Source organism: Oncorhynchus keta, chromosome 29 (assembly GCF_023373465.1).
Source record: "Oncorhynchus keta strain PuntledgeMale-10-30-2019 chromosome 29, Oket_V2, whole genome shotgun sequence".
In the NCBI taxonomy this organism is placed as follows: domain Eukaryota; kingdom Metazoa; phylum Chordata; class Actinopteri; order Salmoniformes; family Salmonidae; genus Oncorhynchus; species Oncorhynchus keta.
This window is the reverse complement of record NC_068449.1, coordinates 7,423,704-7,437,118: the sequence shown is the minus strand read 5'-3', so window position 1 is coordinate 7,437,118 and position 13,415 is coordinate 7,423,704. Positions and strand designations below refer to the sequence as shown.

Sequence of the window (13,415 nt, the reverse complement as noted above, 5' to 3'; positions counted from 1 at the left end):
AATATTGATTTTAGCTCAGCAAGGCAAAAACATTTGAGGAAGAGAGTGTATTGACTTAGCTGTGGATAAGGCAACTGAATGAGGAATAATCTTACCTTGGCAGTAATATTGGCAAAGTCCTTCTCTACCCAGGTAATATGGGACCTGTCCTGATTGGGAGGTGTTAGAGGGAGAAGGGCGTCAGGTTCGGCTGTGATTCACATGCAGTGTTCTATAGGAACAAGTCGGTTGTAGAGGTGATGCAGGGAAAATATTTGATTTTTATGAGGCTACCTTATGACATTTAGAGCCATCGGTATAGGTATTATTTTGCAGGCCATTATTTTGATACATGGGCTCTATAAATAGGCCACACACACACGTCAGCAACTGTGTGTCCTGTCCACCCGGGCAGTCAGGATGGTTTGGTTGCCACACACACAGTTGACAGGATGCAGCTCTGCCCTCCCACACTTCACTTCCTGTTTCTCTGATAACCCACAGAAAGAGACTTGTCACAACTCTCGCTCGCTTCCTGGGGCTTCATGACAATATTAAATACAGTGTGTTCAGAAAGTATTCAAACTCTGGCTTATTGCACATTTTGTGTTACAGCCTGAATTCCCCCCCCCCCCCATAATGACAGTGAAAATATGATTAGACATTATTGAAAATGAAATACAGAAATGTAAAATAGCCACACCCCTTTGCTATGACACTACAAATGGAGCTCAGGTGCAGCAAATTCCTTTGATCAATACAACTTGATTGGAGTCCACAGGTGGCCAATTCAATTGTTTGGACATTAATTAGAAACACACCCATCTAGATAAAGGTTCCATAGTTGACAGTGCCTGTCAGAGCAAACTATACCATAAAGTCCAAGGAACTGTCTGTAGATCTCTGAGATGGAATTGTAATGAGACAAAATCGGGAAAGGGTATAAAAACAATTTCTAGAGTTTTGAAAGTTTCCAAGAGCGTAGTGGTCTCAATCATTGGGAAATTAGAAAATATGGAACTACCCAGACTCTGCCTAAGGCTGGTCGTACAACCAAACTCAGCAACCAGGCAAGAAGGACCTTGGTCAGGAAGGTGACCAAGAATCCAATGACCAAGATGCGAGAACTACAGTTCCTTGGCTGAAATGAGAGAACCTGCCAGAAGGACAACAGTCTCCACAGCACTTCACCAATCTGGGCTTTAAGGGAGAGTGGCCAGAGTTTGCAAAAAGGCACATGAAAGACAGATATCAGGTAAAATATTGTGGCCTGTTGAGACAAATGTTAGTGCTTTGCATTCAGGCCAAAGAGTATGTCTGGAGAAAACCAGGCACAACCAGTAACCCATCTAACACTATCCCTACCGTGAAGCATCGATGAGAGGATTTATGTTCCAACAGGACAATGACCCCAAGCATACAGCCAGGGCCATGCTGGAATGGCCACAGAACAATAATGTGAAAGTCCTTCGAGGGGTCCAGCCAAACCCTGAATTGAACCCTGTGGAAAATCTGTGGAAAGACTTGAAGATTGCTGCTCCCAATCTAATTTAAAACAGAGCTTGAGCATCTGGCAGAAAATCCCTGAATTCAGATTAGTGTACAGACACACACAACTCAAAGCTGTAATTGCCGCCAAAGGTGCTTCTTCTACAAGGTATTGAATCATGGGTAAATGTGATGTCTGTATTTAATTTAATACATTTGAAATCTAAATGTAAAACAGGTTCAGTTTGTCATTATGGGGTATTGTGTGTAGATGGGTAAGACACATTTAAAAAAACATTTTAATAAAATGTTGGATTCAGGCTGTAAACACAAAATGTGGAATAAGTCAAGGGGTATGTATACTTTGACGGCACTGTATATTCCATACGAGTAGAAGCCTTCATCCATAGTAACTTAGTCAAGTGTGCATACGTTTTTCATACGGGTGGCCCCAGGAAATGGAACCCACAATCCTTACCGTCGCAGGCACCGTGCTCTACCAACAGCCACGCACACATTCTACAGCTGTCAGAGAGTTTAGAAAACCTGTCCTTACACAGTCGCTCTTCCAAGAAGCTGTAAATGAATGCAATTCACTCGACAGCACACTCCATAGGATTTCACATAAGTGCTGACTAGCGGTAATTTAATTTCTTTGTGGAATTATGGAACAATGTGAATCTTCTCACAGCAAATGGAAAGTGAAGGGTAACTCAAACACATACAAATACATAAACCAAAAACGGTGTGCCAACTAAAACCTTTTTGCTGTAGTCGTAACATCTACACAGATCTAGTTTTAGTCCGATCTAGTTTTAGTCCGACTTTGGTTTGCCAGGCTTCTAATATCTCAGAGAGAGCTAGGTCGTGTTCCTCAGGGCTCCAGCATGTTGTACCTAGCAAAACATTTCTAAACGTTGGAAATGAAAGGAAAATGTGTTTCTTATTGGACTAGTGTAGATAGTACCTCCAAGTTCCTCTGTTTCAGAGCGTTTTCTTCAGTTTGGATACAGAACACAATGCTGGGGAATGCCACAATTCATTTTAAGTGAAGGTTAGAGGTTTCAGTAGAGTCCAAGTTGACAGTACTGTGGCCTTCTTCCTCTGACAGACAGAGAGAATGAGTAGCTGGGGCTTGTCAGGGCTAGTCAGGAGACACACCACCATGTGTTTCCTACCTCACAGTTCTCCAAACCCACCTCCCTCACAGGGGGACCTTTTCTCTGGCCCCTAAAATACACCACACACACACACACACACACACACACACACACACACGCTGAAAACAGAGGGTCTGAGACTTGCCTGGGTTACGCGGAAACTTTGTTTGGTGCGAAATATGTGTCTCCACATCTTGTCGATCAGAGCTTCCCATGTCACACTGTCTCTGACTTCGACTGACACACAGACATGCTGTGACACTCAGAATGGGGCAGTACGCTCATCTCTCTCACACAAATGGGGAAATGCAAAGCACATGTTCACCCCCGGTAGAAGACTGAATGTTCAAGTCCGTTCCTCAGGTGTGGTCAAGGGGAGAGAAATGTATATTTGCAGCCATGAGAAGAAATACACCACGTGGCCAAAAGTATGTGGACACCTGCACGTCAAAAATCTCATTCCAAAATCATGGGTATTAATATTTCTATATGGACCTCGCTTTGTGCACAGGGGCATTGTTATGCTGAAACAGGAAAGGGCCTTCCCCCAAAACTGTTGCCACAAAGTTGGAAGCACAGAATAGTCTAGAATGTCATTGTATGCTGTTGTGTTAAGATGTCCCTTCACTGGAACTAAGGGGCCTAGCCCGAACCATGAAAAACAGACCATTGTTCCTCCACCAAACTTTACAGTTGGCACTATGCATTGGGGCAGGTAGCGTTCTCACGGCAACTGCCAAACACAGATTTGTCCGTTGGACTGCCAGACGGTGAAGCGTGAGAACACGTTTCCACTGCTCCAGAGTCCAATGGCGGGAAGCTTTACACCACTGCAGCCGACGCTTGGCATTGTGTATGGTGATGTTAGGCTTGTGTGCTGCTGCTTGGCCATGGAAACCCATTTTATGAAGCACCCGACGAACAGTTCTTGTGCTGACCTCGCTTCCAGAGGCAGTTTGAAACTCGGTAGAGGACAATTTTTTACAGGCTTCGCGCTACAACCCTCGTCGACGTTCCCGTTCAGTGGGCTTGTGAGGCCTACCACTTCGCGGCTGAGCCGTTGTTGCTCCTATACGTTTCCACGTCACAACAGCACTTAGTTGACCAGGGCAGCTCTAGCAGGCCAGAATTTTGACACAATGACTTATGACGGTGCCACGTTGAAAGTCACTGAGCTCTTCAGTAAGGCCATTCTACTGCCAACATTTTTCTATGGAGATTGCATGGCTGTATGCTTGATTTTATACACCAGTCAGTAACGTGTGTGGCTGAAATAGCCAAATCCACTCATTTGAAGGGGTGTCCACATACTTGTGTGTGTGTTTGTGAGATATATATATATATATATAACACACTTTCACTTGTTCGCTGACACAAAGATTTACAAACACAATACATTTGCTGTATCAGTGCCACTCAACAATTCCAGACAAGTCTACTTCAGACAAGTTCTCTGTTTAGGTTACTTACTCATTCAATGTCTCTACTGAATAAAGAGCAATAGTGGGAATAGCCAATGAACCAGACGTAGAAAATGCTAAATCTATTTAGTTTTTTAGGACTACAAGCTGGCTATCTCTCTGGTCGTGATCCAGCATGTTAAATTCTGTTTCCTTCTACAACGACAGGAAGGAGAGGAAGTGACTTGCATGCTTACAGACTGGATGAAATACTTTGTACTGAAATTGCACTTGCCTCCCATCGAGAGACAACAATTGTATGAAGCGAAACATTTTTGTGAATACAGCATCTCCGGTGGCTTTAATCACCTTGAGTTAGTGTGAGAGGGAATTGTTTGAGTTTAGCGCAAAAATACTTGGTGTTAAACTAAACCAACCTTCAAAACCACTTCCACATGAAGTTAATAAAACACATACCCTTTAAAAACCACAGTGAAAAGGGTCATTGTTTAATGGTAGTGAAAGAATGTGCTTGAAATGTAGTGGTAAGTCCCCAAGCAGTAAAGAAAGCCTAGTTTCACCAGTGGTCCACATATTGATGTAATGTTAAATAAAGACCACGAGGGGGCAGTGTGGGTCTATTCTCTACAACAGACCCAACTCCATAGAGACTAACGCCAGTACAGACTAGAGGTGGAGCTGCTGCAGCCAAGAACACGGTCCCACTGTTCCAGCTCAACAAAGCAACATATAGATGTAAGAGGCAGGGTGATATGGAGGCAGAGAAAGAAAGTGAGAGAACACAGGGGAGGAGAGGTGGTAACCCAGAGGAGAGAAAGGAGAAGGTAGTGTGTGAGAGACAGTGAAAGAGAGGTGGAACTAGATCTTTAGATAAAGTGAGAAACCATTAGACACCAGACCAGGAATCGAGAAGAAGATATGGAGGAGAGAGACAAGGCAGCCTGGTAGAGGAGGAGAGAGACAAGGCAGCCTGGTAGAGGAGGAGAGAGAAGAACATTAAGAGGGATGAGACACAAAGAAAGGAGTCTAGTTGAGGAGAAGGGAGGATGAGACTGTCCACTTGGGCCGTGTACCAGGTTGTCTGACAGACACCCTCTCAGTGCACCGGTTCGGTGCCCCCTCTCCTTCCCCCTCCCCCCAGAGTGTGTAATAACTGTACAGCCTCACACACTGTGGATATCATTGTTGAAATACTGGACCCCAGCCCAGAGAGAGGTGGGAGGGAGAGGGGACAAGTGCTCAGTCCAAAACACTTCAGCTCAGAGCCAAACTCCAGGTATGTCAAGCCAGAGGAGCATATCATATACACTATGGAACTGAAATGTAGCACATCACTATCAGAAACTAGGTCGAACATCACCAACTAACACTTATAGACATTGATACACACACACTTCACAGTAATGCTTTCAGTGTTGCTAATAGCAGCTCCTGCACTAATATATATATATATATATACACTGAATTGTACCACACACACACTTCCCAGTAATGCTTTTACAGCGTTACAAATAGCAGCTCCTGCTGCCTGCACTAATATATAATCTCACACACAGTGTGCTGAATGCATGGAGCTGCTATTTTATGGAGTGCACTTGTTGCCACGTCAATGTGAAATGCTGAGTCAGCTGGATTTGGCTCAGATGAGAATGCAAAAGCTTCAAAACAAACAATTGTGCTAAAAAAACCTGTTGACTCTCTAATGTTGAAAATGGAGCCAACTGATTCTGATTCCCTCCCTCCCCCACACGCACACAATTAGCTTACCTCACCTTAGTGCGTGTGGCCTCGTGATGTCATCGTAACAGTAGATTAGTGTAGCATCATTATAGAGGAGATAACCCTGGTCACTGTGAGGAGTTCCTTTCACACACAGTAGCGCCTGGGCCTTGTCGGCAGGCCAGGGTCCCCTGGCTCCATCATTCAGGTGATGAACGATGAACAGAGGAATGCCCCCCTCTCCGCTCTCTCTAAGAGAGACAGTGGAGCAGTGTTCAAGCAGAGGGGTTCTGTCTCTAGTTTTCTATCATCTCTCCAACCCGCCAGGCCCAGCAGTGGGATACGAACCCCCCCGCCAGGCCCAGCAGTGAGATACGAACACCCCCCCCGCCAGGCCCAGCAGTGGGATACGACCCCCCCGCCAGGCCCAGCAGTGAGATACGACCCCCCCTCGCCAGGCCCAGCAGTGAGATACGACCCCCCTCGCCAGGCCCAGCAGTGAGATACGACCCCCCCTGGCCCAGCAGTGAGATACGACGACCCCCACCTCCCCAGGCCCAGTGGTGAGACACGATCCCCACCCCCAACGCCAGGCCCAGCAGTGAGATACGACACACACACACACCCCCCGCCAGGCCCAGCAGTGAGATACGACCCCCCCACCTCCCCAGGCCCAGTGGTGAGACACGATCCCCACCCCCCAACGCCAGGCCCAGCAGTGAGAGACACAATCCCCTCCCACCAACCCCAGCAGTGAGAGATTGACAGGTGGGTAAAGCAGCTGAGAGAGGGAGGGGGGGGGAGGGGGGGGGAAATCAGACAACTGTGTGGTCATGTGTGTGGATATGTTTAACTATATTTGTAGGGACCACAAGTCCCCACAAGAATACTGAACAAACAAAAGTTTGACCAACCGGGTAAGTCTTTGTTAGTCCCCTAGAAATAGCATTTGACCTTGTGGGGACTAAGGTAGAATTAGGAGTTATGCTTAGTTGTAGGGCTAGGGAAAATTGGTTTTGATTGGTTATAAATTGTGCCGTGTGCCCCCCCCCGGCAGTGTGTAGTACAGATGTGGAAGAATTCCATAGGTGGAGCTGGGTGAATCATCCTCAGGTGTAGAGTTACAATGACCTGCTGTTTCAGGTCTATTGCACCACCTGTGAGTGAGTGAGTGAGTGAGTGAGTGAGTGAGTGAGTGAGTGAGTGAGTGAGTGAGTGAGTGAGTGAGTGAGTGAGAGTGTCGGGCTGAGGTGAGAGTGCCTACAGTAGGAAGAAAAGAGTCCAGAACATAATATAAAAAACACCCTTTAAAAATCCCAGAGGAAAAAAATGTCAAACTTCAACCAGGCGCAATCCCACACGTCTATGGAATAACAGTAATACTGTAGAACCCTGGGCATCTGAGAGGATTTGATTGAAATAAACAACATGGTGAAACTTCCACCTAGCCTATCAGAGGGCAAAGTTAATCTATTACCATATCGCTGACACGTGTCAAATCCTCTCAGATCTCCACAGGTGCATATGGCTTAGGGGTCCATTTGGGATCGGGCCCAGTTGTACTCACCACAGAACAATGCTATGAAAATGCTAGTAATAGTACCTTCAGTTAGCATAGGCTAACAGCTAGTTGGTACATGTCAATAGTGATGGAGCAAAAATTGCAAAGGCAGCAATTTGGCTAATAGCCGTTAGCGTTACCTGCTTAAAATTGGTGACGTGACTAGTAGTATTAGCGGAAGTAGTGGAACGGTCATATTAATAATAGTAGCAGCGCTAGCAGGAATAGAGTGGTAACATTAGCCTAGAGAAAGGGCTGGTTGAAAGGGGGGATGGTGGCGCATTAGGAGGGCGTAATATCTGGAGTGGCGGGATGGGTCGATTGGAGATTAGGATGACGTAATGTAAACAATGAGGTCATCACAAAGCGCAGCAGGGCTAAGGGCTGACTGCAGCAGAAATGTAGTGATGTTGTATATCAAGCACTCCTATGGAACATGAACGTGACTCACAGCAGCCTGCAATTCTCTTCAAACACAAGTCCCATGTTTCTCTCTCACACACATCCTCCCATAGCCCACATCCCATGTCTTGCACACACTTAAACACTACCTCACATCCCCACTGTGGGGAAGAATCCAGACAAACTGCTTTATACACTACAGGAACAAAAGTATGTGGACACCTGCTCGTCAAACATCTCATTCCAAAATCATGGGTAATAAATATGGAGTTGGTCCCCCCTTTGCTGCTATAACAGCCTCCATTCATTTGGGAAGGCTTTCCACTAGATGTTGGAACATTTCTGCTAGGACTCGCTTCCATTCACCCACAAGAGCATGAGTGCACGGAGGCACGGTCATGCTGAAACAGGAAAGGGCCTTCCCCAAACTGTTGCCACAAAGTTGGAAGCACAGAACCGTGTAGAACGTCATTGTATGCTGTAGCTTTAAGATTTCCCTTCACTGGAACTAAGAGGCCAAGCCTGAACCATGAAAAAACAGCCCTAGACCATTATTCCTCCTCCACCAAACTTTACAGTTGGCACTATGCATAAGGGCAGGTAGCGTTCTCCTGGCATCTGCCAAACCTAGATTCGTCCGTTGGACTGCCAGATGGTGAAGCGAGAGTCATCATCACTCCAGAGAACACGTTTCTACTGCTCCAGTGTCCAATGGCGGCAAGCTTTACACCATCGCAGCCGACACTTTGCATTGCGCTTGGTGATCTGAGGCTTGTGTGCAGTTGCTCGGCCATGGAAACCCCATTTCACGAAGCTCCCAACAAACAGTTATTGTGCTGACGTTGGCTTTCAGAGGCAGTTTGGAACTGTAGTGAGTGTTGCTAGGCGCTTCAGCACTCGGCGGTTCGGTTCACTTGTGTGGCCTACCCCTTTCCGGCCGAGTCATTGTTGCTCTTAGACGTTTCCACTTTACAATAACAGCACTTATAGTTGATCGGGACAGGTCTAGCAGGGCAGAAATTTCATGACACTGCCATGTTGAAAGTCTGAGTTAAGTAAGGCCATCCGACTGCCATTGTTTGTCTATGGAGATTGCATGACTGTGTACTCGATTGTATACACCTGTCAGCAACAGATGTGGCTGAAATGGGCTAATCCACTAATTTGAAGACGTGTCCACATACTTTTGTATATATATAATGTACCAGCCAGCTCCACTGTGGGGGAAATTCTAGACAGGCTGCTTCATACCAGAGTAAAATCCTACTATCCTAATACAGTGTCTCTGCTCCCCACTCTTCAGAGTCCAGTCAACCTCAACATACAGATAGACAGTACAACACTCTACCCGGTGCCTTCTCCCGAGTGGCGCAGGGGTCTAAGGCACCGCGTTGTAGTGCTAGAGGCGTCACTACAGACCCTGGTTCAATCCCGGGCTGTACCACAACTGGGCCGTGATCGGGAGTCCCATAGGGCAGCGCACAATTGGCCCAGCGTCGTCCGGGTTAGGGGAGGGTTTGGCCGTCATTATACATAATAATTTGTTCTTAACGGACTTGCCTAGTTAAATAAAAGTGAAATAAAACATAAAAAATGAACATGCAGACAGTACAACCGTGGAGCCATTGCCTTTCAACTCCCAGCTTAGTGGGAAGTTCCCCCCACACAGAAAATATTTAACCAGACAGCCATTCCACCTTCTCTGAAGTGGTGCATGACATTCTCTGCCTGACTGAGTCCCAAATGGCCACCTCTTCCCTGCACTACATTTTACCATAAGTAAAAGCTACACGCTCTCCCACAACCAGTTACACGCTCTCCGCCACTCAGTTGGTAGTTCTATCTCCTACAGCCGACACCTACAGCAGACACCTACAGCAGACACCTACAGCAGACACAATCAAATAGCAGCCTTTGGATCACTCAATAGCTTGTAAATCCCATAGTAATGACTTGGTATAGATATGGCTGCAGTCCAGAGTGACTGACCCAGTTGAGACTACATTTGAATGTAGATAAGTGTGTTTAGCCTTAGTTAAACGCCTTGCCGCCTACGACAGTGCTGCTGCCACGGCAACCCGTGTCAAAGGTTAGTGTACTGTGCTCCGGGCCACACCCTAGTGGTATAAATCTAAGACTGTTGAGAGAGAGAGAAAAACCACACGTGTTAAAGCACACATAATGGAGGACGGAGTCAAAGACAATAGCTGAAGGGGAGAAACTTTGGCCAAGTCGAATTTCAAATGCAGACGGCCTCCATTAAAAATAAAAGCAGCAACAACATAACCAATGTGAAGATGCTGAACAGAGGTCAGCTGAGCCAGACCACACGACAGGGGGGGGGGGTTGAGTAGTGGTGGGCGTTGTGACCATGGCCCTCAAAGCATTGGGCTAAACCAGGCTGTCTGTCACTCAGAGCAGGCTGCACATTGCAAAGCTGAAGGCAATGATATTTTAAGTAGAAATTGTTCACCAATATTTAAAACCCTGTTATATTAATATATATATATACACCACACGGAGAATTCTATAAAATGTGTTTTTTTACATGAATGAAGACTTGCTATGTCCCTCTGTGCATATTGACTTCTAGGAAGATTTGAACCCACTTAAACCCAAACATTTCTCCATGTTTTTACCATCATTGTAAAACCCAAATTATTTTGTTGCTTTGACATAGATGATTATTTCACGTCGAGCCCTCATTTTAAAGTCAACCCTGTTAGGTGAACTGAACTCTTGGTGAAACTAATTCCTTAAAAATGTTTTTCAAAAGGAACATCTAATCATCAAATCATTAGTGGCTCTACTCTTTTTGGCCATTTTCTGGTGTTTTGTGGTGGAAAACTGAGCGGGTCGAGCATAAACACATCAACCCTGTTACCCTTTGATACCAGGCTAGAAATGTTGCAAAGAAAGAAAATAATGATAAAAGTTGTGAAGCTTGCATTCAATTGCCACTCACTGTTGCACACAACAAGCTTCCATTCCCCCTTTCACAAGGGAATTTATGGCTGATGAAGTCAACCCTGTTGCGTTCAACCATTACTTTATTTGGCAATTACTATAATATTTGTTTTATTTAACTAACCTCTTGAGATGGGAACACTTTAAAAAAAATATATATATATTGTTTTTCTCTGGTCCTCAGTAGATGGGTTATTCGGTGCATTTTTTTTGGAGAAGTGTAAATATATATATATATATATATATATATATATATATTAATTCACTTTAGTGTAAAATTATTATTTTTTTAAATACAAAATTACAACATATATATGTTGTAATTTTGTATTTAAAATTTATTTTTTTTTACACTAGAGTGAATTAATACATACATACATACATACATACATACATACATACATACATACATACATACATACATTTACATACATACATACATACATACATTACATACATACATACATACATACATACATACATACATACATACATACATACATACATACATACATACATACATACATACATACATACATACATACATACATACATACATACATACATACATACATACATACATACATACATACATACATACATACATACATACATACATACATACATACATACATACATACACATACATACATACATACATACATACATACATACATACATACATACATACATACATACATACATACATACATACATACATACATACATACATACATACATACATACATACATACATACATACATACATACATACATACATACATACATACATACATACATACATACATACATACATACATACATACATACATACATACATACATACATACATACATACATACATACATACATACATACATACATACATACATACATACATACATACATACATACATACATACATACATACATACATACATACATACATACATACATACATACATACATACATACATACATACATACATACATACATACATACATACATACATACATACATACATACATACATACATACATACATACATACATACATACATACATACATACATACATACATACATACATACATACATACATACATACATACATACATACATACATACATACATACATACATACATACATACATACATACATACATACATACATACATACATACATACATACATACATACATACATACATACATACATACATACATACATACATACATACTTCTCAAAAAAAAAAGGCACCGAACAACCCATCTACTGAGGACCAGAGAAAAACACCTAGCAGTGCACGCGCAGGTCGCCTAGTGGTTAGAGCGTTGGACTACTAACTGAAAGGTTGGAAGATCGAATTCGAGCTGACACAAGGTAAAACATCTATCGTTCTGCCCTTGAACAAAGCCGCCATCGAAAATAAGAATTGGTTCTTATTAACCGACTTGCCTCGTTAAATCAAACAAATAAATAAATAAAAACAAGGCGGAGTCTGCATCTAAAATGGCACCCTATTCTCTACATAGGACTCTGGTCAAAAGTAGTGCACTATAATAGGGAATAGGGTGCCATAGGACTCTGGTCAAAAGTAGTGCACTATATAGGGAATATGGTGCCATTCTGGACGCAGCCAGAGACAGCCGAGAGTAAATAGCAGCCTGTAGACGGAGACGTATAGATGACCTCAATGGGGAAAATGATTGAAAAGGAAAAACTCCACCTTGTCTCTACACATTGAAACTATGGCAACCCCTGGCCCTCTCTCACATTTGTTTTTGTCACACAGAGAAGGTTACAGAGGGTTCCCTCTGATGGTGATAGCAGAAGAGAAAGTGGAATCTAAATAGTGACAACTGTTCATTAGCCTTCTGTATTAGAACCCCCATCATACGCACACTGATTAATGGAACCTCCTTTAACTGGGCAGCGATACATCATTACAGTGTGTGTGTGTGTGACTGAATTACAGTGATTCTCTAGATGAATGAGGTAGGAAAAGCCCCATGAAACAGACTGGGGGAGGATTTCTGTGAATGGGTACTGTTGTAGAGGGTGTGTGTGTGTGTGTGTGTGTACGTACACACACCTTTACTCTGTGGCACATGTCAAAAGGGTACTGTGTTGTGGTACTGAGGAAAAGCTGCAGTAACCATGACAACCCACCACAGGCTTTACTGATATGATGGAACCTCACATACACAACAGAAAACACCAGACTACATCTCAAATCCTCTGAATGAAGACGTAGCCTAGCGAGTACTGATTATACAAATATAGTCCTGTTAATATGGGCCCAGACAAACAGTTGCGTAAAAAAATAAAACGCTCGACCAGTGTTTTTCCAATCTCACAAGACTGTGTGCAATCCAGGGGGCAATGAGATCTGCTGGTTGAAGTTGGATTGGCTTCTCTTGATTGCACTTGTATCCAATGTCATGTGTGCAAATAGCTCAAAGGCATGAGGCTTGAGGCCATCATTAGATTGGATAAGAGAGACAAGGCAGCCACAGTAGATGCCCTGATATGGGAAGCCATCCTTGTCAAATAGAACACCGCTTCACTTCCAGAGGCTGGGACAGGAAAGATAGCAGAAAACCAATACTGTTTGAATCCAGGTCTAAATACTTTAGCTGTGCTTGATTGAGCATGCCTAGATGGCATGCAGTGGAACCAATGAATAGTGGACAAGTGCAAACACCGACCATCTGGC

At 43.7% G+C, this 13,415-nt stretch overlaps 1 protein-coding gene across 3 annotated transcripts in view; it reads right to left on the bottom strand.

Annotated features, from left to right (window-relative positions):
- LOC118362266 (ribosomal protein S6 kinase 2 alpha-like) overlaps positions 1-13,415 on the bottom strand; it is an 85,603-nt gene that overhangs the window by 38,217 nt on the left and 33,971 nt on the right. The window contains exons 1-2 of one of the 3 annotated variants that reach the window (XM_052485845.1): positions 2,773-2,848; positions 96-149 (exon numbers count right to left, since the gene is read on the bottom strand). The exons of 1 other annotated variant lie outside the window; for it this stretch is intronic. In XM_052485845.1, coding sequence (XP_052341805.1) covers positions 96-149; positions 2,773-2,820 — 102 coding nt within the window. In that variant the 5' untranslated portion in view covers positions 2,821-2,848. Of the gene's footprint in view, positions 1-95; positions 150-2,772; positions 2,849-13,415 lie in introns of those variants that run through there. One more of the 3 variants, XM_052485842.1, reaches the window with a different exon arrangement.